The sequence below is a fragment of the Brachyistius frenatus genome, unplaced genomic scaffold (assembly GCF_029030835.1).
Source record: "Brachyistius frenatus isolate BFR_SWC_R1_liver_20210118 unplaced genomic scaffold, ASM2903083v1 Contig_56, whole genome shotgun sequence".
Taxonomy (NCBI): Eukaryota; Metazoa; Chordata; class Actinopteri; family Embiotocidae; genus Brachyistius; species Brachyistius frenatus.
Window position 1 is genome coordinate 912,086 of NW_027210655.1, and position 26,882 is coordinate 938,967.

At 42.2% G+C, this 26,882-nt stretch overlaps 1 protein-coding gene across 1 annotated transcript; it reads left to right on the forward strand.

The window, feature by feature from the left end:
• The first annotated feature begins 2,232 nt into the window (after nt 1-2,232).
• slc6a5 (solute carrier family 6 member 5) lies at nt 2,233-26,020 on the forward strand. The gene is made up of 15 exons (XM_069705398.1): nt 2,233-2,794; nt 4,485-4,635; nt 5,144-5,275; nt 5,431-5,604; nt 7,595-7,745; nt 8,801-8,933; nt 10,405-10,539; nt 10,664-10,767; nt 11,578-11,702; nt 11,898-12,010; nt 14,728-14,859; nt 14,959-15,058; nt 17,361-17,461; nt 19,563-19,730; nt 21,516-26,020. Exons 1-15 carry the CDS (start codon nt 2,294-2,296, stop codon nt 21,669-21,671), a joined length of 2,376 nt encoding a protein of 791 aa, XP_069561499.1. The 5' UTR covers nt 2,233-2,293; the 3' UTR covers nt 21,672-26,020.
• Nucleotides 26,021-26,882: the final 862 nt, after the last annotated feature.

A 26,882-nucleotide genomic window follows, 5' to 3' on the forward strand; every position in this document is an offset into this window, starting at 1 on the left:
CCCCCCCGCCCCCCACCCCCACCTCTGCTGTCACTGCTTCCAGTGCAGGCTCCAGTGGTTGCCTCCGGTTCCTCCTGACGCACGTGATTAAAAAAAAAAAATAAATAAAGCCTCCTTCTTGCGTAAGACTTTAACAAATGAGTAGGTTTATAGAGACCTCGCCCCCTCTTTTTTAATTTTTTTTTTTGAACTTGATCAATGCGCCTATCGGTGACGCACGAAGGAACGTACAGAGCCTGGAGCGCGTTGTGCGTAAAACCTGCTAAGTGAAAAAAAAAAAAAAAAAAAAAACTATTTATAGTTCAGACCATTTTTAGCACATACTTTTTAACAAGTCTTTTTACTCATACAACTTTTCACAATCAAAATGAGGTGAAGCCTAATTATATATGGTCATAATTTATAAAGAATTGCCTGAATAAACCTAAATAAACACTGGTTACTGTATTGTGTAGGCCTTAATGTTGAGGACGCAGAGAAACAAAGTGTTCCTACAAAAAAAAAGAAAAAGAAAAAGACCCTTGCGTAGCTACTGTAGTTGTAACTGTACCAGAGAACCCCCCCCCCCCCCCAACTCAGCACAGTGCAAACATTATGTAGACCCGCAATGCACTCTGCTGCGTTAGATCTCCTCCAGTAATAACCCAAACCTGGAAATCTTTATCCCAAACGAGCTGTTGCGAGATCATGTGGGACGCGTCCACGTACGTGTGTAAGCATCCCAACACGTCCCTGGAGACAAGTGTATTAATCAGCTCTGGAAGCTCTCCGTCCAACGCTCACGCATGCAACGTGCGTAACCACAGAACACACACACCATCCACGCACGTCCACACGCGCCGCGCCCCGTCGTTCTTGGCTCCGGTTGTCCCCTTTAAAAATCCGAATCCAAGGCCAATGATTTATCAAACTCCTATTATCAAGAAAATGTCACGCGAAGGGCACCTTGCGCCGCACTGACGCAAACTCCGGTCTTTCCCACGGAGCTATAGAAAAGCTTTGCACTTTTGCGCGGCGACAACCAGTTCGCTTCCAGTCCTCTCCTCGTCTTTTTTACAGCTGTTTCCAGCCTGCCAGCAGAGCTCTGCAAAAAAAAAAATACAATGGTAAGTGCCCGAAAACACTTTCTCTACTTTTTTCACAGCGGTTGCATCTGTTTTCTGAACGTTTTCGCTTCTATTTTCATGTTAATTTGACACTTTTCTTTCTTTTTTTTTTTTTTTTTTAACGCAGTTTGGCACATTGAGGCGCTTTGCACTGTCCGTGGTGCTGAAATGCAGCTGTGGCTTCACAGCCACACAAAACTTTCTTCACTATTTATTCTGTCATTATACTCACCGTGTGTGTGTGGTTTTTTTTTTTTAAGGTAATATGGCTTTTTTTTTTAATTTTTATTTTAAGGTTTAACTGCGAGAAAGGTTTCATTTGAGTTTCTCAGACCTCATTTCTTCTGTCTTATTTAATCGTTTTCTACCGTTTTAAACAGAAGCCAGGTGTTTATTTCTCCCCTACTAATTAATAACACAGCTAAGCATTAATCAATCAATTTAAAAAAAAAAAAAAGTAAGAATCTGGAGGCTTTTCCGGTTGCTTAACCGCCCCCCCCCCCCCTCACCCCCCCTCACCCCTCCTCCCCACCCCTTCGAAGTTAAATTTCAGGGAGTCATTTGTAATTCCGCCGCCCCGGGTCCGCTCGCTGCTGTAACGCCGGTGATCTCGCATGCCTGCGGGGGGAGAGCCGAGCCACCGAGAGACCCGCAGCAGCTTGTCTATTGCCCATAAAAAAAAAAAATTAAAAAAAAAAAATCAGCGGATGTGTGTGGCTGAATGACATGAGGTGGGGGGGGGGGTGGGGGGAGGGAAAGGGAGGGAAATGGGGCGTAAAATTAAAGAATCTTGCAGAAAGCGGAGAACTGGAGAAGCAAAGCAACCCCCCCCCCCCCCCCTCAAAACACACAAATACTCTCTCCACGCACGCACGCACACACACACACACACACACACACGCGCGCCAACATACCCGGTATAGACAGTCAGATGAAAGTGTATAGCGGCCAAAGACAGAACATACTGCAGACAAACGTTGCAGAAAGAGACATTTGGTTTGGTTTTTTTTGGAGTCCCGGAGCAGAGATGGGCTGCAGCAGACTCGCAGCCTCGCGGGTTTTGCCGCTCTTCCTCGTGTCGTCTCGCTGATCTGTCTCTCAAACGCGCGCGCGCGCGCGCACTCACACACACACACACACACACACACACACACACACACACACACACACACACACTTTCTCTCTCTATGTTCCAGGATTTCTCTGACCAGAGAGACATGGCCAAACAACCGGCCAGCGCTCTCGGCGGCTACATCCCGGCGCAGCAGCCCGACGGAGCTGCGGGACTTACAACAAACAAACCGGACAACGGTGCCGCTTGCCCGCCGCCGCCCTCCCCTCACCACCAGCAGCACCAGCAGCACCACCCGGCGCCCCAGCCGCCGCCTCCTTCCAACGAGGGCAAAACTTTTTATCCCGCGGAAAATAAACCCGGAGAGACGGACGCCAATAAGGCGTACGGGACGTTTAAAAGCGCGCCGCCGGTCCCGGGATCCGTGGCCGTCAACTCGGCCTTCAGGAAGGATTCCGTCGGTTCGGCCCGCGGGGGGGCCGCCCAGTACGGCGACCCTCTGCGGGCCGCCGCGGAGCAGAACAACACCGCGGGCAACTGGGCGGCTATGAGCCAGACCACCATCATACTGGGAACAGATGGGAACACGTCTGTTCAGCCCGGGACCGTGGCGGGGGTAAGTCGGCTAAATGAACCGTTTCCCTTAACGGAGAGTTGCTGGTCTGCCGGTGTGGATGTTCGCTGATTGGATTAACCTGCTGCCTCCGATGCAAAACAAAAAACAACAACAAAAAAACAACCCCGAGAGAGCCTTACAAAGCTTTACTAAATCAGTGCTGCTGATTCAGAGTGTTTGGAGCTGTCGTGTGTGTGTTGTTGTTGTTGTTGTTGTTGTTGTTTTTTCCAGGCAGAGCTTTGTGGTTTTGTCTCTGCGCGGATTGCCTTCAAGGGACATTTGTAGGCTGACAACTTTCGAGCTGAATCAGTTGATGCGTGTGGTTTAACGATCTAAACTAGTATTATCAGGCCTTAACATAGAGACTTATTGTTGTACAGGGAAAAACAAACAAAAAACAACAACCCCAGTATCCTCAGTTGATAAGAGGTTTCATATTTCCTTCCTTGGGCTTTGGCTGCATTGAAAGGTTTCCACGTCGGTTGCAGAATTTAACGTGGCTGTAAATCGGCCGTCGGACCCCACGTGGGTAGTAAAAAGCTGCCCTTCAAGCCTTTTTAAAGGTCTGAATTGTGACATCCAGTTTGGTTTGCGCGGTTCTGTTTACTGTCTCCGCATCCTGTGCTGTCTCCATCCCTCTGCAGCACGTCTCCTCAAAACTTTCAAAAGCGCTTATGTCAGCGAAATATCCAGGAAACAAAACGGATGCAGCCGCTTGTTTGTGAATCCGTGTGATTAATCTTTCGATCAGCTGTGCTTCTTGAACTATTATTATTATTATTATTATTTTTTTACCTCCTTTAGATAGAAATATTTCGGGGGATTATTATTATTATTATTTTTTTTTTTGGGGGGGGGGAGGGGGGAGGATTTGATTGCTGCTTGTTTCTATGAAAGAGAATTGAATCGTACTCTCGCGGTATTTACCGTGTCGTACGTGGTATGGCCCAGAAGCCCAGGTGTTACCGGCTGATAGGCGGCACTGTATTACAGCAGACTGCGGATTGTCTCCAATCCCCGCGAGGGCACCCCCATCCCTCACACACACACACACACACACACACACACACACACACACACACACACACACACACACACACACACACACACACACACACACACATTCCTTTGCATTGTGTTTATGAATGTGAATATTCAAGCCTGATTGCTCAGTGAGATCCTGCTGTGTAATTCTAATTTTGTTTCTTCTATTAGTGGGTCTTTTATTTATTATTATTTTTTTTTAATTATTATATCGTTATATTTCTCATTTATGATGTCATCTCAAGCGGCTTCGTTGCTGTAAGAGCAGCTGAGGGTGACTTTTATGTGCGAGCTGGAAAGATGCTGCTGAATTCCAAGTCAAACGTTTCTGTAATGTGAAGAAGAGTCAAATGAAATACAGGAAAGCGACAATGCACTCAAACCTGTCTGTTTTCTGACGAGATTTCCTTTTTGTTTTTAAATAAAGAAAATATTTCAAGGTTTCTTTATGTCAGAATATATCTGACAAAGTTATTCCGCTCATGATAAAAAAAATAAAAAAAATACCAGTTAGTGGGAAAACCCCCCCCCCCCCAAAAAAAAGATTATGTGCCTTTCTAAAAAGCATTTGTCGGTCACTGAAGATGATTTTAAAATGATTTGTTTCTTTTACTCTGGATAGTGAACGAATGTGTTTCCCACTCAGGCTGATGATGACGATGACGAGGAGGGAGATGAGAATAAGGCCAGAGGAAACTGGACCAATAAACTGGACTTCATCCTGTCCATGGTGGGCTATGCGGTGGGACTGGGAAACGTGTGGAGGTTTCCTTATCTCGCCTTCCAAAATGGTGGAGGTAAGAGTGAAGAGTCCCCGGGTCACTGCTTTTTAAATTCCTAACACAGAAACGAACGAAAAAAAAATAAATTAAAAAAAAATCAGTTGGAATCGAAACGAAGTCAGAATATTAATCACGTCTGTCAATTTTCTTATTATAGGCCATAAAACAGGCGAGAAAAAAAAATACTTTCATAAAAATGACTTTAAATCAGCTCAAAAATACGAGATTTGTTCAATGAGTAATAAAAAAGAAAGCGAAAAAAAATAAATAAACGCGAAAGAAAAATACACACAAATGTTGTTTTTATCGTTAAGAAAGCTGTAAAAACTGACAGTCGTCATAAATATTAGCCTACTATCGATATTAATTAATAATGTCTTCAGCTATTCAAGAAGCTATGAAGAGATATAGATTATTTAGGCTAACTGTATCTTATTTTGTCATTTAATTTGTACATTTTTGTTGTTGTTGGTGTTAGTTTCCGGGTTTCCTAACCCTCCTTAAACTGCGCTCTTCCCCGCAGGAGCTTTTCTCATCCCCTACCTGACGATGTTGGGCATCGCCGGGATCCCAATCTTTCTGATGGAGGTTTCCCTGGGCCAGTTCGCCAGCCAGGGCCCCGTGTCAGTGTGGAAATGCATCCCGGCTCTGCAAGGTAAAACTGGTGTGATAACTGACCCACTAAAAAAAAAACAAAAAAAAACACACAAAAATAATAATTCAAAAATATAACTCATTTCTTAATCATTACGAGCTCTCCACTTTCCCTTAAGAGTAATTTATATATTTCGTCTCATTTATTTATTTTAGGTTGCGGGATTGCCATGTTGATAATATCTGTCTTGATAGCCATATACTATAATATTATTATGTGCTGGACACTGTACTACCTGTTCGCTTCGTTGAAGGGCTCACTGCCATGGGCTAACTGTAGGAATGAGTGGAACACGGTGGAATGTAAGGACAAAGACATGCTGCTGTTAGGTAAGACACACACACACACACACACACACACACACACACACACACACACACACACACACACACACACACACACACACACACACACACACACACACACACACACTAAAAGCACCTCTCCCTCCCTCTCCACAATGCGCAATGCGTCATGACTCCCCTCAGCTGGAGGTGTCCTGCAGTATAATGAATCCTGACCTGTGATCTCTGCGGTGTTTCCACTCTGGAAAAACACTTTAAAACAGGAGCCACCTCATTTATCTGGTTGATCCAATTTTCTAATGAAGCAGGCCGGGGATCGTGAGAGGAGGCCTCCTCCTCCTCCTCCTCCTCCTCCTGCTCCTCCCCCCCTTCCCTTAGTGTGACAGGTCGCCCTCAAAAACACGCGCTTTTAATATATTTTCGATTATTTTATGTGTGTGTGTGTGTGTGTGTGTGTGTGATACAATCAAGACCGCGGCTGTGTTTTTTTTTTTTTTTCTTCCTCTCATTTGAATCCGCAGTACAGAGCTGAAACAGTCTGCGGCGGCGTGTTTTCAAAAGAAAATTCGCGAGAAAATGTGAAATCAGGGACACGGAGGCGCCCGACGTCGATTTGCGTCGAATGAAAGTCGAACTTTGGGTCTATTTTGCGTGATATTTGCCGGCAGCCATTCTGTGAATTCAGCACAAAAACTGCTTGCTTGACAAATTTACTGTACAAGACTTGAGCTGCTGCAGTGCTGCAGTGAGCCCGACACTGACCCCTGCTGGCCGCAGCACGAACCGCAGGCCCGTTCAGCACTGTAGTCTCTCTCTCTCTCTCTCTCTCTCTCTCTGTCTGATTGATTAGATACAATTATTAATAAAAGGGTGGGAACTAGGTGAATTATGTAATCTCTAATAATCTCTAATTTATTTAATAGCCTCTTTTGACCATGTTCTGGGACGTACTAGATTTGAAAAGCGGTTCATAAGCCCTGCAAAAACCAAAATGCTACTATAATCTAACAAAGTTGCGTCAGAAAGATTTTTTTAATTCACCTTATAATGCAACGTGATTTAAAAATAAAAATGTCGAGGCCATATTTTGAGGCTATACTGTCATTGAGGATGAAGAGGAAGATTGTGTTAGTCGTAGAGGAATCTCTCTTTCTCAGTCGCTCAGTGAGTGTGTTTCTGTTTCTGTTAAATAAAAGAAAATACATAGAAACTTATTTTTTTTGTCTTGAACAAACATTTGCAAGTGCAAAGCAGCATTAACATGTTCTGAAATCTTACATCTGTTCAAAGTAGTTTTAAAAGAACCGAATCATATATAAATGTAAAAAAAAAAACAAAAAAAACATTTTCTTTGCACGATAAAGCAAAACAGGTTTTTATTATCTTTCCCTTAAAACGTGTCTTAAATGGGGCACAGAATCATTCATGTCATTAATATCCAGCTAATATTATTTATTCATTCATTTTCATGGGAAATGAATTAAAACCTATTTTTAAACCTGATTTTATGCCCCTATACAAACTCGAACATTTTGCTGTTACTGTATGACACAAACCAACAAGCCTTTTTTTTGTTTTGTTTAGAAAAATCACACCCATAGTACATTTTCCAGTTGAGGAAATGAATAGAAAATTAAAATACCCATCTAAAAAAAAAAAAAAAATTTTAAAAAAAAGAAAGGCTGTGGTTAAAATCTGGTGTTAGTTTGGAAGTCAGCAGAAGTTTTATCCCATTTCTATAACTTAACTAAAGTTCTTGATACGAACTCAAATCTGCAGCCTGCTGTCGCACCTCCTCAAATCTGCAGCCTGCTGTCGCACCTCCTCTCTGTAAACCAACCGGCTCCATCTTGCTCGCTCCCGCTTTAAACGTTCAGGGTGAGAACCTGAGCGGACAGTAAAAAAAAACCTCTGTCCTGCAGCTGCAGCTGCAGCAGCAGCTCTGCCAGGTCTCTGCCAAGTCTCTGCCAGGTCTCTGCCAGGTCTGACGTGTGTCGCTTTCTGATTGGAACAGACACGTGCGTCCTGCGGGACAGAAACATCACGTCCATCAAGAACTCCACTTTCTGTCTGTCCGCCAACGCCGCGGGGAACCTGACCAAGCTGCTGAACATGACCGCGGACGCCAACAAGACCTACGTCAGCCCCAGCGAGGAGTACTTCAAGTGAGACGATCCGACCGGTTAAAACACTTTCAAATCAAACTTCCCATTTAATCGACACAACAACAACAACAAAAAAAAAATCCGATCGACGGTTTGGTTTCACGGATCATTTTCACTGTTTCTTTTTTATATATATATATTCAGAAGAAGAAGAAGAAGAAAAAAATCAGTTTCTCTTCTCCTGAAGTTTTTAATTTTTTTTTTTTTTAACTTTCTAGGACCTTTAAGACAGCATCATTTGTCAGTAGCAAAATAATTATGGACACTCGGTCTAGCAAGATCATATTTATAATTTTCAACTTCTGTGTTGAATTTACTTACTTTTACTTTTAGATAGAGAATCACAGAACCGTGTTTCTAAATTTTGTTCTAAAGAACCCCAAAAATCCCCCAAACCAGGGTTTTATATGTCTGAAAATTAATTAGAAAAATAAAGCACAAGAGACAATAAATGTATGAAGCAGAATCTCCAGTGAAAAGTAAAAAGCACTGCAGCCAATACTACAAAATACAAGATGTTTGTATCTTTTTCCGTCACTTTTTTTTGTTTTTTTTTAGCAGTAGCATTATTTTGAAACGCAATAAGTCTTCACGTAGATACAGAAAAGTGAGACCTCATCATATTATTTACGCATTTTCGAATGAAGTTGATTGATGTTGGAAACAGGTTGAAATAATCCCGCAGTCGCAATTCAATTCAACTCCATTCCACTTTATTCATAGGAACGCCAAATCACAACACAGGTTATGTCAGGGCACTTAACACGTTCAAGTCATTACAACAGAAGATTACAGCGTCGTACAAGAAACCCAACAATTCAACTATTTCCACGTGAACTAGAAGGAAAAAAAAACCAACAACCTCGGAGAGAGAAAAACCTCCAGCAGAGGGAAAGGAAAAACTCCCTTTTAACAGGAAGAAACCTCCCACAGAACCAGACTCGCATCAGACATGTGAATTTCAAGTGTACAGATTTGTATTTGAAATGCATTGCATCGTGCTTTAAGTTTGTTTGTTTTCAGGCTGAGATTTACTGTTCGAATCACACCTGCAGGTACAATGTGTTGCACATTTCTAAAGGGATTGAGTTTCCGGGAGACATCCGCTGGCCTCTGGCGGGCTGTCTCTTCCTGGCCTGGATCATCGTCTACGCCTCTCTAGCCAAAGGAATCAAGTCTTCAGGAAAGGTAACAGAAACAGAAACTTTATCCTCTGGTCTCCTCCTGCTGCTGCATCTTTCACACGGTCCCACTCGTTGACAAAAGCGCCACCTAGTGAGGAAATAATGTGACACACAGGAAGTGACGCCTTCAGGTCTCATGCAAGGGAAACTTTCAGGTTTCCAAACAATACAAAAATTAAAAAAAAAAAAAAAAGGAAAATTCCCCAAATTCAAAATCCCCAAGATACTAGTGAAGCTTCAACCGAATATTTTCTTTTTCTTTTTGAATATTTAATCTCTCTGGAAAAAAACTGAAATCTCTCATCGTAGTTCTCTGAACTTCAGAAGATTGTGATGTTTTTTTTTTGGTGCCTTTTAATATAAAGTTATTTGTATGTTTTTCTCACTTAAAATACTTGGAACTTATATTTCACCTTCACTGAGGGGAATTAAAAAAAAAAACGTTTTTTTTTTTAACTATAACATCGTCTCCAACTTTTAAAATGAGCAAAGTTGATTAGAGATTTTGAAAGGCGTCACTTTTGACCTCTTTTTTTTTTTTTTTTTAAACCATTTTCAGAAGGATTCTCAGTATCTAAATATGGACACATGCACGGCCCGAAACAAGTATTTTATTCTCTTGCTGCAGAGGAGACGACTTAAACAAGAGAGATGTGATTACTCACAGCTGAAAAACGCGGATCTGAGATTCACTTTATGCAGTGACCATCTTTCATCACGCAAATTGGAGAGTTTGTCCTAATTAGAGAAAAGTCAACGTGCAGAAAGAAGCATTTTACAGAGACTGAGTGTAAAAAAAAACAAAAGAGATAATGGAGAGAGAGAATCCTTGTGCTGTGCTGCCCTCTACTGGACGCAGAGATGACATGCAGCACAGACAAGACTGTGGATTGGAGTCTGAGTTCTTAGTGACTACAGTACGTCTGGAAGACATGGTTGTTGTTGGAGGAATACTTTAAATTTAGAAATGTATTGAGTAAAAAAAAACACGATAATTAATATAGGTGATATTGTGTTGTAGTGTTTTTGCGCACAGAAACAGGAAGATGAAGACGTAACACTGTAAAGATTGTTTTAAAGATGATTTTTTTTTAATTTTTTAAAAATCTACGCAATGAAACATACCAAAAAAACCTTCATTTAATACTTCATTTCGGGGTCTCCAAACTTTTTTCTCCTCTGAGAGCTACTTTGACAACATAATAATGTCACACTGCAACATTTATTCACATAGCTGAGCTCCACCAAACCAGTTAAATGAGCTTCTTTTACGTGAACGATAACAAATCGATACACAACACACATATTTCACCAGTACAGCTGCTGGTAGGAGACTCCTGATTTCGCACCGTCCGATTTCCAGCGTTTTATTAAGACGTACTTTTTTTTGTTGTTGTTGTTGTTCCTGTTAGCTTTCGCGTCTTTTGTGTCGCCCTCTCCCAACTCTGCCTGATCTCGTCACGTGTCCTTTTCAGGTGGTTTATTTCACCGCCACGTTTCCCTACGTGGTGCTGGTCATCCTCCTGATCAGAGGAGTGACCCTCCCGGGTGCCGGAGACGGCATCCTTTACTTCATCACACCGAAATGGGAGAAACTCAATGATGCGAAGGTACCAGACGCTTCTCCATCTAACTCCATGAACATTAATGTACAAACAGCGATAAAAAAAAAAAAATAAATGTAAAAGAAAGTTTGCGCCTCGAGGTTTTCCTCACTCTTCCTCGTTCCTTCAGGTGTGGAAAGACGCAGCCACGCAGATCTTCTTCTCCCTGTCGGCTGCTTGGGGAGGCCTCATCACGCTCTCCTCATACAATAAGTTCCACAATAACTGCTACAGGTAAACACTCAAAAGGTAAACCATGCTTCTGGCAGACAAATTCAAACTGTTAACCGCAGATGCATGATGTGCTGTATCTGTATGTCTGGTGGAAATGACAATAATAAATGTCGCTCTTTGCAGCCGGCAGTTCAGTGTTTCTTTCATTTTGACTCACTTCATCTTTTTTAATCCGCTAAAATAAAAAATATTTGATTTATTAGATTCTCAAAAACTTATGAAGACAGAACACTCAAATAGAGCTTTTTTTTTAAATTTTTATTTTTTTTCATTTGATGCAAACACATTGGTTAGATATTGGGAAGAGCTTGAACTCTGTTCAGTTGTTTTGCCACAAAAAAAACTTTTATATAAAAATGATTGAATGAAAACTTATTTGCTGTTAACATAGTTGAAATCTTAAAAAAACTGATCTTGTAATGTGACTTTGCAGTTTTTGCTGACTTTGAAAGAATCGTGTTGATTCATCTTCATTTGTGAGGTTGTTGGACTACTTTTTAATTTCCAGATTTTTTTTTTTTTTACATTTCTTATACTATAAACAACAGAATCGTTTTACAAAATAAAAGTGCACCGCCTTGTGGACATCCTCTGTAAACGCAGCCTTTAAAAACCACTGTATTTTCAGACAGTTTTTATTCCTGCCACCAGAGGACACTGTTGGATCTCTTATCTGTGTGTATATGTTACAAAACGGCAAATATCCCGCGTCAAATAGACATGTACTACGTGTTTAACGTCTTCAACGTCGCAGCATTAATATTGACTTTTTTAGCCTCTCTCTTCTGTCTTTCTTCTCTTTCCCTGCAGGGACACTATCATAGTGACGTGTACGAACAGCGCCACCAGTGTATTTGCCGGGTTTGTCATCTTCTCGGTCATTGGTTTCATGGCTCACGAGTTGAAGGTGCCGATAGAGAAGGTGGCAGATGAAGGTAAGATACCCAACCAGCAGGTGGCAGCAGCAGCAGCAGCAGCAGCAGGCCAGCGCTGCTCACTGAAACACACCTGAACTAGTTTCTTACCTGCTGTGGAGATGGAGTCTATGCATGCATATTTATTTATGTACATATAAACATACGTTTATCTGTGTGTGTGTGTGTGTGTGTGTGTGTGTGTGTGTGTGTCAGGTCCAGGCATAGCGTTCGTGGTGTATCCAGAGGCTCTGACCAGACTTCCCCTGTCTCCTTTCTGGGCGATCATCTTCTTCCTCATGCTCCTGACTCTTGGCCTGGATACTATGGTAACTGCTGCTCCTGCAGTGCGTTCATGTCGCTGTATTTCTATATTTCTATGGCTCTTATGCCCTCACGATGACACATACTTAAAGACTGCAAGCAGAGGAAAACTGCTTGCCTGGCTGTGAGGTCGAGAAAATGGAGGGATTTTAATTCCCATATTTTCATTTTGATTTATTCTGCTCATGGTGATGCACACGTTTCTCGAGAAAATGTGAACTTTTCGAAGTGATTTACAATCAAAACAACAAATCTTATTTATACATATCATACTTGCAACATTAACAAGAGACAAAATACAGATACGGTATTTCAGTAGTTGTGGATGTTTTATTGCACCGACGAAAAGCTGCTTTCGGTTTTTTGTTCTAAGCTCGACTGAACTGCGAGACCTCCTTCTGCGGTGGACACGTGCAGAGATGAAAGCGACCCCAATCTTCTCATCTGAAAACTAGCCTGTTCCTAAAAAGCAGCCTCCTGTAAAGGGAGGCGGATAAAAGCACATCATAATCCCAAAACAGTGAGCTAAAAGAGGCCGAAAAGCCTCAGTGGAACCGCAGAGTCGATGGGTAGCGTTGCGTTTAAGGGTTAAGGTCGGTCTTAGAGAATAAATACAGACAGCGAAATCAGACCAATGAGTGTTCAGACTCGACAGTCCGAGAGCTAAAAGTTTGCAGCGTGAACGGTCTTTCTGTCGGAAACACGAGTCTCTTGACTTTTGTTTGCTCCTAAGTAAACACTCAACTTTGGTGGCGCCATCAAGCAGTGTATAAGCACCGCACACGTTGACCCAATTAACATAATTACCCATGCACGCCTCACGCTGCGACTGATTTCATCTGAAGTGCCGCGGCTCTCCAGGTACGCCGAGCCGAGGGGGTTCGTGTGATTGGAGCGAGCGAAATTAAGTTGACCTTAAAGTTCTGGGAACAACAACAACGCTGAAGTGAATCTAACAATTCAATTATGTTGCGTTGACGTGTGCTGGTTCCAGCATCCGAGTCTCCAACGAGAGTATTTAAAGACATTTATTTGAACTATTTAGGATTCTGTTTTTTTTTTTTTTTTTTAAACTATTTTCTGACATTTTATTGAATAAATACACTCAAAAACTGCAGAAATAAATCATTAGTGAAAAAAAAAAATATATATATATATATGTAAAAAAAACTTCAGCCACTTGTACAGAGCCTTGAATGTGCCACGAGAATATTTATAGGCTTTTAACAATGTTTAATTGCGATACAGAAATAAATCTTAGAAAAAAACCTGTTATAAACTGAGAGATTACATTTTCATTAAGACTGAAGGGGATTTTTTTTTTATGTTTCAGTCATTAAATTGACCAATTAATAATTCTATTTCTTGATTCTGTAGATTACTATTTAATCACAGCATTTTCAAAAGGAATCACAAATAAATTGGCTTATAAATTTGACTCTTTAAGTTATAAGTTTACGTGTCCTCGGTTATTTTCTCTCCTTTAACATTTGTAGTTTATATTTGGAAAAGTTAAAATTGGTCAATGTATTAATCTATTATATTTAAACAATAGTCCGGTGGTGAACTCCAAAACCGTTTTAAATTCAACTGCAAGACCAAAGTGAAAAAAATATGTATAATAAGAGAAATATATTGACTTTTTTTTTTTTTTAAACCTATGAAGTCAATATTTTCGATTAACAATGGGTCAAATGATTATGTGGGATATGAAAGACTTCTTCAGCATTATTCTCCCGCGTCCAACGCACCGTCCTCTCTCAATTTGGCCTGCTTATGCATTCGTCCCACCGCCGTCCCCCAGGGGTCCGGAGGCTCCTTTATCAACCGTCGTTGTTGCGTTTTTCTGCCCTCCGGACGGGCTCCGCCTGTCAGGTCGCTTCGTTGTGAAAGGAATTCTTCGGACTTATTTGTTCTCGCGTCTCCTCCTTTCTCGCGATTACAATAATGTTCCTTATTTGTTTCGGAAATGAACGGAAATTCGTGGCAAAAATGTGTTTATGGGAGACAGATGCCTCGCAACATGAGGCGCAGAAGTTTTGACAGCAGCAGCTGCTCTGAGTCAAATGAGGTAATTTGCTGACTGGATGGTTTTTTTTTTTAGTTGAAATGCTTTCTACAACCAGACCTGATTGGTCAATAATTCTGTAGCGGGGACAATCAATCAGGACGTGTTTTCTGGAGTTAACCCGAAACATGTCGATATTTAACAGATTTTAAGGTCCGGCTTCCTCCGATTGGATACTACGTCCCGCCCACCGTTAGCCGTAACCTGACTGCACTGACGGCCCGTCAATCAAAAAGACAGCCCCCCCCCTCCCCTCTCCCTCCCAAAAGAACATGGCTTTTTAAAGCTTATTTTCTAGTTAATGGCGGGATTATTTTCAAATAGAAACAGAAAACCAATCCGGAAGAGTAAATTTAGCGAATGAAAAATTGTATTGATTGAGAATTTCACCAGAGAAGTTGAATGGGGGTTTATGGAAACCGGCTCTTTTTGGAGCCGACCCCCTAGTGGCACTCGGCGGTATCGCAGCTCACGGCACTTCCGCGTCGGCCTCATTTTGCCGGGAGCCGGAAGCACGCGACCACTTTTATATAAAGTCCAATGGAGTAAAACATTAAAAAAACACCGACTCATCCCTCTTTTATCCCCACTCCTGTCCCGTCCCCTTCACATTTCCCCCCCCCCTTCTTCCTCCCCCACTCATCTCTCCCCCAGTTTGCCACCATCGAGACCATCGTCACCTCCGTGTCGGACGAGTTCCCCAAATACTTGAGGAAACACAAACCGGTCTTCACGCTGATCTGCTGCTTGTGCTTCTTCGTCCTGGGATTCCCCATGATCACGGAGGTACGACACCGACACACAGAAAAAACAACAACAACAACAACAACCCACACATCTTACTGTACTGTTCGCGGCTGATGATGTTTTGTTTGTTTGTTACAGAATGGGATGTACATGCTGCAGCTGGTAGACACGTTTGCAGCCTCCTATTCTCTGGTCATCATCGCTATCTGCGAGCTGTTGGGAATTTCCTACCTCTACGGTGAGTCATCTCGCGACCTTTGACCTACAGGCCTCTCAAAGTCTGAAGATGGGTTTCATGACCGCGAGAGGCCGTAATGTTAGTTTACAATATCCCTCAGTATGAAAATAACGTGGAGATGAATGCGTGATAGTCTACCTCTCAGTTCCTGGGCTGTGTTGTGCTCAAACTTAACGTTTTGGCCGGATGTGGACATGATAGGAAAAAAAAAAAAAATCGGTCATTTTTTTTTTTTTAATCCGAAAAAGAAACTCAAGCTTAATCATTCAATCGAGGCAGTTAATAACGAGAAATGCTGAAACAATTCACGGTAAAAACATCTTCGTACATATGTAACTAACGTACGAGTAAACCGAAATGTAAGCGTCAGGCCTCTGATTTGGCCGTTGGCCATGGCGACGCAGCAGGCCTACGAGCAGGCACGCCGTCAGAGTCGACGGTAAAGGCCGCTGCTCGTCACAGCTCCATTTATACGGAAACACAACGGTTCACCAAAGACCTGCTGACAATTATTGGAGGCATTCAATCCCATCTGAACCAAAAACTTTACACTCCTTGGAAAAAACACAAATACCAAAACAAACACTTAAGGATATATTTAGATTTGTAATCAAAAATACATTTTTAGTTCAATTTTGATACTTTTTTAGCTTCCCAACAAAACCTTGACGCATGTGTACAGTGATATGTGTACAAATAGCACTTTCCTACTGCTCTTTAAATGTAGAAAAAAAAAAACCCTGTATTTTATGACTGTACTTAACAGTAAATTGCATAATAATTTGGCCATTTAGATTTTCCTGATATACTAATGGAAATGTTGGCTGGATGGTGGCGCTAGAGCAAAGGTCAGAGAGTCATTATGACAATGAGGGATCCTCCTCTGGGTACCATTAATATCTGGAGCACATTTCCTGTAAATGCAGCTCTATTTTAGATATCGCAGTGAACCAGAATTTTGCTCAAAAGAAGGTTTTCTCCGAAGTGGCCCAAGATAACTCAGGAGATTGTCCAAATTATTAGGATTTTACAGGGATCAGGGATAATTGATGGTGCTGCAGGAAAAAAAAAACGTGTCAAAAAAAAAGATCAAATATCAGGTATCCTAATTAATTTTTTTACACTGTTGCTGATGTCCCTGAACACTAGTACAGGAAAACATTTCTGTTTTGAAGATTTAGATATCTGAATGTCTTTAATGTAAGTTTACCGGACACTTTATACATGTTTTCCAATAGTCCTCCCGAAGACGTGTGAATTTTAAGTTTAAGTTTAAATGTAAGTACATTTACAGTAGGGACCATGTACAGAATACACTAATTTCAAAAAGAGAGGAGATGCTCTGTGCCAGATTTAGCTACCAGCTAATTTCCATCTGCAGTCCCCAGCAGTAGAGTTTAAGTGAGGAATTGAACGCTGCTGTTGCGTAGTTTATTGTAAAAAAAAAAAAAAAAAAACACAGAATATCTTTCATTTGAATGTCATGTCATAACAACAATTTTGAATTCAAAACACACAAAACAGTCAAAAATACGTGTTTACTTTACATGCAAAAGTGAACGATCATCCAAAATATCCTTCCTGCTGGATGATAATTCTCACTTGTTGTTTGAACTGTGACCACTAGGGGTCTCTGTTGTAATGTACACCGTGAGCCTCTCTCTCTCTCTCTCTCTCTCTCTCTCTCTCACACACACACACACACACACACACACACACACACACACACACACACACACACACACACACACACACACACACACACACACACACACACACACACACACACACACACACACACACACACACACACACACAGAGAGGCAGGGAGCTCAGGTGTGCATCGGGAGGCTGTTACCAAGAAGCAAAGTGAACGTCTCTCCTCCAGTTTGTCGGAGCGTCAGTACAGATGACATATTGAAATGATTGTGTGACTCGGCCTCTTCATGTCACTCACTGTTATCCGTCAATAAAGCCAGAAGAATGAAGCCATCTGCTCCCTCCCTTTTTTTTTTTTTTTTCCTCCCAGGGATGAGATGAAACTGATACACTCTCACGCACACACACACACACACACACACACACACACACACACACACACACACGCACGCACACACACACACACACACACACACACAAACACACATATAAGGACGGAGGGAATTTTCTGATCCCGTTGAGACACCTTATTGAACCCAGGCCGGTCTCTGTGTCTCCTCCTTCTGTCTCTCTGACTTTGTCCCATTTCTCTTCTTTTTTATTTGATTCCTCTTCCTGTTTTTTTTTTTTCTTTCCTTCGCAGGTCTGCAGAGGTTTTGTGAGGACATTGAAATGATGATTGGTTTCCAGCCAAACCGATTCTGGAGACTGTGCTGGGCCTTTGTGACTCCAACTATTCTGACGGTATGTTTGTCACACACACACACACACACACACACACACACACACACACACACACACACAAACAAACATGTACAGCTTGAAATGCTTCTATTTCCACTGCCTCCTTTCAAGTTCATTGATTTGCAATTGGAAAGGAACAGAGGAGAAATTGCTCCTGTTGCACTGAAATCGAAAATTATTTTTTCCTTCCCGTTCCCGCCATGTCAACAATGCTCCGAGTTGCGTGGTTCTAAATAGGCGCTGCAAAAACACCGAGTGTGACGTCACTCCATTTAACCTCTAACATACACACATTTATCTCCAGAGAACACATTTTGTTGTTGTGGAGATTGGCGTTTTTCGTTTGTCGCGTGCCGTGCGACGGAAGCCGTACATGCGCAGAGGTTAGCGGCGTGTCAGAGCTGGACGCCGGCCAGCATTAATGTTAGTAATTGTAAATGGTAACCGCTGTACCTCCGACGCAGAGGTGACGGTGACAAATGGAGCAGCAGTTTGGCCGGCCGGTCGTCCCGCTGCTCTCCAGGGAGATCAGATTTTCCAAGGGGATCTCATTTGATGCACAACCTCTAGCTAATCTACGTCCGTCTGCCCTCTTTTTCTTTTGTTTCGCTTTCCCGTATTTTTCCACTTCTTTTTTTCCGCACCGACTGCACATGTAATGCAACACGAGGTCTAATTTTCACCGTCATCCATCCCCTTCTTTGTCGCAGAAACATCTTCAGTCCTGAGTTCAGTCCGGTTAATTGGGTAGAAATCGACTGCAGAGCCCTCATCATCGCAGAGTTTGTCAATATCGGGCGACAGCAGTCTAAAAATGAAAATATAGGTCGTTGCTTTATGATTCACACCAACGAGTTTTTGCATCTGAAAGATGTGCAAAATGCAATAATCAATGACTTCTGAAATAATCAGTCCGCGATAGTTAACGAGAGGGTGATTTGTTTCCATGAAGGATTAAGGATTTTTCTGCCCTTATTTGTTGATCAGTTGGTCAGTTAGTATTTTACAGGACAGTCCTGTAAATAATAAATAATATCTGTAATTAGCACCTGTAAACACCCACAACTGGTACCTAAATAGTTTTTAACATTTTTAACACGCACTAAAAGCCTGTTGTGACGATGTTGAAGTGTTCTAAATGTATTTTCAACAATAAAAGTCTGCGATGGTCGTTGCACTCTGCTCACGTTGGGGAAGAATCTCTGTTGTTTACAGCTTGGTGAGTTTCGGCACACGACATACATCATAAGGTGGTCACTGCCGATTGGTTAAACGCTGCTCCTATAGTTTCAAAATTCACCTGAGGGCTACACCAATTAGGATGCAACGACTGGAAACGATCCTCAATGGATCGCGGCCCGACCATTGACTGCATATAAAAGTGGACGTAGCTTCTGGGTCTTAAAGATCAGGCCGATGAGGAAGCGCCTTAAGCTGCAATACCGCCGAGTGCCACCAGAGGTCGGCTCCAAAAAGCCTCCGGCTCCATCGACTCCCATTCAACTTCTCTCCTGAAATAGAAATTAAGTTGCAAGAAAACTTGCAGACTTTTTTACCCCAGTCAGCCAGACCAGTCTGCAAATTCCAAAATGAAAAGCTTGGATGTCAACTGGAGGTCATCCTTCGTCATTCTCCGCAAAACTCACAATATGGTGAGCAGAAACTCCCCAAATAGATGTGAATGTTTTCCTCCGCGTGTAAAAATAGCTGCAGCTCCAAAAATCCATCATAGATTTGCAAGTAAGCTGTTTTGGGGTGTTTTGTTTGCGCATTTGCCTTGTAAGTCGAGGAGCCGCCTCACACGAGAGCTCCGCGCTCCAGCTCATTATTTAACTTTTTTATTTATTATTATTTTTTTTACTCCATACACGAGACCTCCCCGTTTACTCCAAATTGCAGTGAGAGAAAAATGTGTGTTTCCCGGTGAGAGAAACACAACGCGGTTTGATTTAGTCGCGGTACCTGTGGAGCTGACCAGTAGATGGTGGCCGCCGAAGAAGAAGAAGAAGAAGAAGAACAAGCGAGTTGTGTAAAGACTCCGGGAAAAGGAGTCGCTGAAGGTGATAGATAAGACATTTCCTGGATTATGTGGTGTGTGCAGGGCATCCTGGGACTGAGTCTGTTCCAGTGGAAGGGGATGACGTATGAGGACTACACCTACCCCACCTGGTCCATGGTAATGGGCTGGCTCATGGTCATCTGCTCCGTAATCTGGATTCCCATCATGTTTATCATCAAGATGTACCTGGCCCCCGGCACCATAATCGAGGTAATAATTGAGATAAAGCTGCGCCGTGACATTGTCACGTTTATTTTGTTTTCCCACACACACACACACACACACACACACACACACACACACACACACACACACACACACACACACACACACACACACGCAGACAGGCACGCATGCGCACACACACACACACACTGTCTGAGAAATCAATAGTCTCATCCTTCGCTCATTAGCAGGGAGAGTCAGGCTGCCGGCTGAGTATTAATTCAAACATTTTTCTGGGAGTCTGGCGGGCGTTCATTTTTAAATGCTTTGATTAATGGATGATGATGATGATTGTGGCTTTCTGCCCCCGACATCTTTATTCCCCCTCAGCATCCCTGACAGCAGCCTCAATCACACACTCTCCCTCCGACTCTACATCCTAATTCATCTGCTTTGCTCGGCTGTAATTGACACAATAATTATCAAAGCTTGTATTATTCGTACATCGGGGCACCGTCACATGTTGCACAACAACTTCAAACACCCCCGCATGTTTTGATGACGTCTTACAAGCCAAAGGGAAAGCCCGATGACCTGTCCTTTTAATTTGAGTTTTTTTGTTGTTGTTGTTGTCTCAAACCGGTCTTTACATCACGTCGGGGTCGCGAGAGTCGACATCACCCAGTGTGAAAAACGAATTAATAATCTAGGGGAATCCACTTGATAATGAAAACGAGAAGAGCAAACAGGAAGATCATGTTTATGTTGATAGCCACAGTAAAAACGATGTAATGCACAGTTTGATATAAATGGATTCCGCTGACACAAAACTGACACTTTACGTCAAATCCAAACCTTACAATCAACAGATGCTGAGCTTCAGTCAACATATATTTGATATTTCAAGCAGAGTCTTTAATAAAGACACAAGGAGTCAAAGGAGTAACCAAAGCATCCACTCTTAACCAGCAGGGTGTAGTACAACCCGTTTCCAAAAAAGTCAGGAAGCTATGTAAATTCTAAATAAAAACAGTATGCAATGATTAGCAGCATGACATATACAAAAAAAGGAGACCCCGAACTGTTGATCAGCTGAAATCCTATATCAGGCAAGAATGGGACTAAATGTCACTTTCAAAACTCCGGCAACTGGTCCCCTCAATCCCCAAACGTTTACAGAGTGTTGTAAAAACAAGAAGTGATGCAAAACAGTGGTAAACATGCCCCTGTCCCAACTGTTTTTGAGACGTGTTGCTGGGATCAAATTATACGTAAGCGTATATTTTTTTTTAGACTGATAAGTGTATTTTTTCTGACACAAAACCAATATTTAGAAAACCTTTCCTCGTTTTAGTCACGGGTCTCCAACGGTCTTTCCACGGAGAGCTACGTTAACTAAGAGACCGTAACATTTATTCACAAAGCTGAGCTCCACCAAACTAGCTGAATAAGCTTCTTTTATGTGAACAATAACAAATTGATCCTCAACACACACATAACCCAACCAGTAGCTAACGTTTCGCTCGCGAGCTACTGGTTGGAGACCCCCGCTCTCGAATGAAGAATACGAAGAATCATCAAATTTACTGACCCCCGACAGAAAAGTTTCACGTCTCTTTTGTCTTTTAAAAATCTTTTTTTTTTTGGATGACTTTTCACAGTACAGTATTTTAACATTTGTGGCTGGCTGCGCACACTGACCCTCGTCCCAGATACAAACCAAGTGCCATAAGAATCATCGAAAACACATTAAACAAAGAGGTCACCTGTTCCCCGACTGCATCCACGACTTCCCGTGTATAAACTCTCTGCTCTGTGTTTCCTCTGCAGCGTCTGAAGCTGGTCTGCTCCCCTCAGCCCGACTGGGGTCCCTTCCTGATGAAGCACCGCGGAGAACGCTACAAGAACATGACCGACCCGCTGGGAACCAACTCGCTGGGCCTCAAGCTGCCCCCCAAGGACTTCCAGCTCGGCTCCTACCAGTAGCAGCCGCCGCCGCCGGCTGCGCCACAACCAACCACTTCCAAACCTCTTTGCGGGAGGTACTGTGACGGAGGCGGGAGCATCTTCTCCTCCACCTCCTCCTCTTCCTCCTCCTCTTTCTCTCTCTCTCTCTCTCTCTCTCTCTCCCGCTTCGTACTTCCCCCTCTCTGCTTTCTGTCTCCCTTCCTCTATCACGGATGTGGAAACAGGCTCCACTTCCTCTTACTCCTTTTCCCGTTTCCTCTCTTCCCTCGGGGAGGGGCGGCTGCCCCCGAGTGGAGTCTGCTCTTCCGCCGCTGCTTCGGTTAACGGGCTATCGCCGCCTCCCACACATGACCACTGATTACTCCAGAACCCTTCCCAGGGATCTTTATTCCAAGAGAAAAATTGCTCAGCTCAGACTGCACTTGCAATATTAAACTCGCCATAGCCGCTCCCTAATGGAGCTTTTGTGTGTGAAAGTGCGCGTATGTGTGTGTGTGTGTGTGTGTGTGTGTGTTTGTGTGTCTGTCATCATATTTATTTGTGTGTAGAATTAATAAATCATCTTGGTGCAGGAAAACAAAAAGAAAATTGAGCAGCAGGAGAAAAAAAAAAAAAAAAAAAAAAAAAACGGTTCGACGAGCTCAGTTCAGGATCTGTGTTTGTTTCCATCTGTGTACAAAAAGTCCGTCGGCAATACAAATAATTTCAACTGCCTCGGGGAAAGAAAAAAACAAAACCCCCCCCCCCCAAAAAAAAACAACAACAAAAATACAACCCAGTATGCTCTGTTATCACATTTTGTTCCTTATCCGGCAGGATATATGTATATTCATATCAGCTACTGCTCGGCCGCTCTCGCTTTGTCAAAAATAGATTACAAGATCTGCAATTTGTGCCTCCTGACGTCCCGGTAGAGTAGCGAATGCATCCCGATAAACCACTTTCAGTAGATGTACACTTCGGCCTTGGACGACTCACGCAGTACGATAGAAGCTCGGGTCCTCTCTTTCCTCTCCGAACCTGAGGGACCACTGGTGATACCCCCTTTTCTCTCTCTCTCTCTCTCTCTTTGTCTATTTGTTACGCTGTACTTCCAGCTGTATTATCTTAGAATGTGAAGTAGCACATAGTAATACCACTAGAATAGCCTATCCTTCCTTTAGCGGGCGATAAAGTGGCCATTTAACCTCATATAGTCCCTCTCTGTGCATATATTTTAGATGTGTATTTATCACTACGTGTTGTGAACTTGTCAAAACCATCTGTGAAAAACCTTCTTTGCAATGTACGCCACATCAGTAGAGTAACAATATATAATATATAAATATTGATATATATATATATATATATATATATATAAACATATACAGTAATATATTTATAGCCTCCAGCAGAGCAGAGGACAGAGCTAGCAAGGCAGAGATTGAGTGTGTGTGTTTTTCTGAGCCCCATGTTTCTCTTACTAGCGGTGTAATATTTTGTACAAAGTGTACACTTCATATATATATAATATATATATATATATATATATAAAAAGTAGACTATATCTTTAAGCGTGCGTGTTGTCGCGTCCTCACAACGTTAGGAGCAGCTGCTACGTGAGAAGACGAAGATTAGACTAGAAAAACGTCCTCCTCCTCCTCCTCCTCCTCCTCCTCCCCCTCCTCCTCCTTCTATCCTGGAAGTGTACTTTATCTCTCGATGTTTGTGGTAGAGCTCCAGAGACGTATGCCTCTCGCATCTTCTGTGTGTGTCCTCATGAAAAACAGGGTCTCAGGTATACTCGATTCCATCGCGCTACTCCGGTAGTCGTGGGAACACTAGCATTCAGTGCACAGAAACAACAACAACAACAACAACAACAACAACAACAACAACAACACAGATAGCAGAGCTCACGCTAATGCCGAGTTATAACGGCAGCAGGTGCGGAAGTGTGCGTCCGAAATCGAAACGCGACTTCCTGACGAGCCCCCGGCGCAGCAACACTTTCGCTTTTCGCTCGCTTGAATGCGCCTTGCGATGATTTTGAAGGATGCGCGAGTGACTTAACCCGCTTGAACCACTTTGCGCAGTGCAAAATGAAGTGTCATTGTGTTTATTACGTAGTTAAACAGAGAACGAAACACGTTTCGGACCTGTTACAAAGTCACGTTTTAGACCAACGGGCTCTCGAGCCGGTTTGATGCACTGATTTCATTTTCATCTGCGGAAAAAAACACGGAAGGCTTTCAGCATCCTTCCGATCGCCTCGCTCGCGCCGCGGTCCGTCGGAATCGGCCGCATTACTGTAGTTTAGCACACATTTCCCTTTAAGCCGTGCTGCTGAGACGTCATCTGCTGTAAGAGCAGTTTCTGGGGAGCTGGCGTAAAAGTCATCTCCACATGCAACACCGCAGTAGCCTGGAGGAAGAGTCCGGTCCAGCTCAGCAGATGGTCACACTGTCTCTGCCAGCTTTTAATTCCTACCACTCAGAAATAATGAATCCCTTGCATTTTTGTTTGACCGGTTGGATAGACATTTTCACTTTTGACGCAAACTCCTAATTGGCTTTTAACACTGCAGGTGTTTAATTGTGAAGTGGCTTACGTGTTTTTAGCGGAGGCTGCGGGTACGGATGCAATAACGGTTTCAGCTAAGAGTTCAAGGGTCTCCCTTACTTCTATCTCTAAGCCATGTCTTTTCATGAACTCGACATGAAAATAGCACAGATACAATTCAAGAGGTTGAAAACAAAAACGTAATCAATTAATGAGCACAAATTACCCTGATGTTGAAATAGCTTGCTTGCGTACACTGTGTTGCTTTTGAAGACGTAAGTGCGTTTAGCTCTCTTCGTTCCGACGTGATAATACTGTATGTCTGTGTATGCTTGTGCGTGCGTGTCCGTCTCTGTATTCGTTTAACTGAGCTCCACTTAACTGTCAATCAGATGTTTGCATGGTCAGTCTCAGAGTAGATCGCTGAAAGGAGCAGAGGAGTTTTTACAGGAAGTGTTTATCGTTATTTTTTTTCCCAGGATGCCTCGACTTGATGCACCTCTTTCTTTCTTTTTTTTCTGATGACGTGAGGATTTTAGAGAACCAATAGTGAACTTGAGCTTTTAACACTGAAAAAAATAAATAAATATATGGTCGAAGGAGCAGAGGGGTATTTCAAATCATGTGTTGAATGAAGCGGACGGTTTCCTCATTGTAGTGCGACTTGAATGATAAAAAGCCTTTAGAGCCCGGAGATGGCTTTTAAATGATTTAATTTAGGGCTGAATAGCAATATGTTTTGTGCCCCTGTCTTTCCATTTTGACAGGGTTTTGTCTCTCTGCTTTTGTTTTAAGAAAAAGAAAAAAAAGAACAGCTTAGGGTTTAGTTAAAACCACATCGCTTCAGAAAATGTAACAACGAGGAGCTTGCATGTGCAGTTTGTGTTGCTGTAACTCAATGTCCATGTATAGTAACCTTTGTCCTTTTTCTCTCAATAGTATAATTCGATGCATGTTTACTTTAGGGAACTTTTGGTTCAACATAATGTTAAGAAACGGAGGGGTTGCTGTTGTCCATTTTTTTTTACAGTGGATGAGGAAGAAGAAAAAAAAATCAACAACAACAACAAAAAAATGGAACTGCCAATTTCGCTTTGGCCTGCAAGTCAACTTTGGGCAGTAGAAGTAACCAAAGAACGAGAACTTTAACTAGGGTTGTAGTGAAAACAGAAAACAAAACTTTAGAAGAGTAAAGGAATGCGTCATCTGCATATGAGGAGGTCGAGATACTGCCATTCATATAACATGTAGTGTTCTTCGATGTTTGCCAATACGTTACAAAACATCTTCAGGTAACCATTGGCCTTATAGATGTCCTCTAATGGTAGAATATTATATGTATTTCCCAAATAACACTACAGAGTAGCTGTCTGTCTCATATAGTACCCGTATTCCTATTGTTATGTCCGTTGTGTCTTTTTTGGCACTTTATCGTGTGACCTATGACTGCATAGGTTAAATTTCTAATTACTTGAGTAATGTCATATATTTCCGTGTGTTCTATGTGAGGTACTGCTGCCTATGGATATAGATATGTGCCTCCAACAGCCCATGACATCCTTTGATTTTGAAAAATTGAGAGTAGATATATATAACAAATATGTTTTAAAAATGTATGTGACGTGTAAAAAATAGAAACTATATATCATATATGTGAAATGCATTTATTTATTTTCAATGTCATCAATCTTTGAGGCCCTACCTCAGATTTTGTATTTATGTATAGAAATGCAATTGGATTATAGTATCTTTGCCAATAATAATATATCGCTATTATATCATGAAATGTATAACCTATAAATCAATAAATAAATGTTATTGTTTTCTTTGTTGTCACTAGTGGCTTCTTCCAGACACACCCCCCACCCCCCCCCCCACACACACACCTCTCCCTCCCGCTGCTCTGATTCTGAAGCTATTGACAATAACAACAAGGAAATTAGGTTAAGACGATAAATCCCCTCCGTGATTCGAGCTGTCAGTCAACTTCCACGCTCAGCTGCTAAATGACTGAAGGCACCGCGGCTTGTGAGGAAATGTAACACACAGTTTGTTGTTTGCTGGGAAATCGTGATCAAAGACGAGGAGAGCAGGAAGAGAAAGACGATTTGAACGCGCCTGCAGGCGTGCTGTTTGTTGGTACACATGATGCGCTGCTCACCGCTGCTCACCGCTACTCACTGTGGCAGACAAGCTTGCATATTTCACGTCAAATTCATTAGCAATTTAAATTCACTTGTATGTAGCACACTGATTAGCTGCTACAGCATATCGTGCCGGGGAGGACGCGCTCCATGTCGAGAAACGTACAAGTAAGAAGTCCCAGCAATGGTAGGGACGGGAAAACTGTCGATTCTGACTCAGTTGTACGTGTTTCAGGCTTATTGAAAAATAAGTAGTGGGTGTAATTGATTTGTAAACCGCATTGATGATGTATTTACATGAAATATTTCAAAATTGCCAATGCTAGTAATGGCAAAAATACATTTGGGAGATTTTTTTTTTTTTTTTTTTTTTAAAGAAAAACAAAACCGTTTTAAACATATTTTATTGTGCATAAAAGTAATGCAAACTTGGGGATGAAGGCAGTTTGATTTACCAGGTTTACTGTCAACAGCTTGCATGCTAATTGTTAGCTAATTAGTGACAATTAGTGAATTAGTGAAAAGTCAGAAACATCTGGGGACC

Bases quoted from the DNA above. Each gene is read 5' to 3' on its own strand.
- slc6a5 (XM_069705398.1), top strand. From the start codon at position 2,294: ATGTTCCAGGATTTCTCTGACCAGAGAGACATGGCCAAACAACCGGCC. The intron at 4,636-5,143 runs GTAAGAGTGAAG...TCTTCCCCGCAG, and splicing joins CGCCTTCCAAAATGGTGGAG to GAGCTTTTCTCATCCCCTAC. The intron at 15,059-17,360 runs GTGAGTCATCTC...TTTCCTTCGCAG, and splicing joins GGGAATTTCCTACCTCTACG to GTCTGCAGAGGTTTTGTGAG.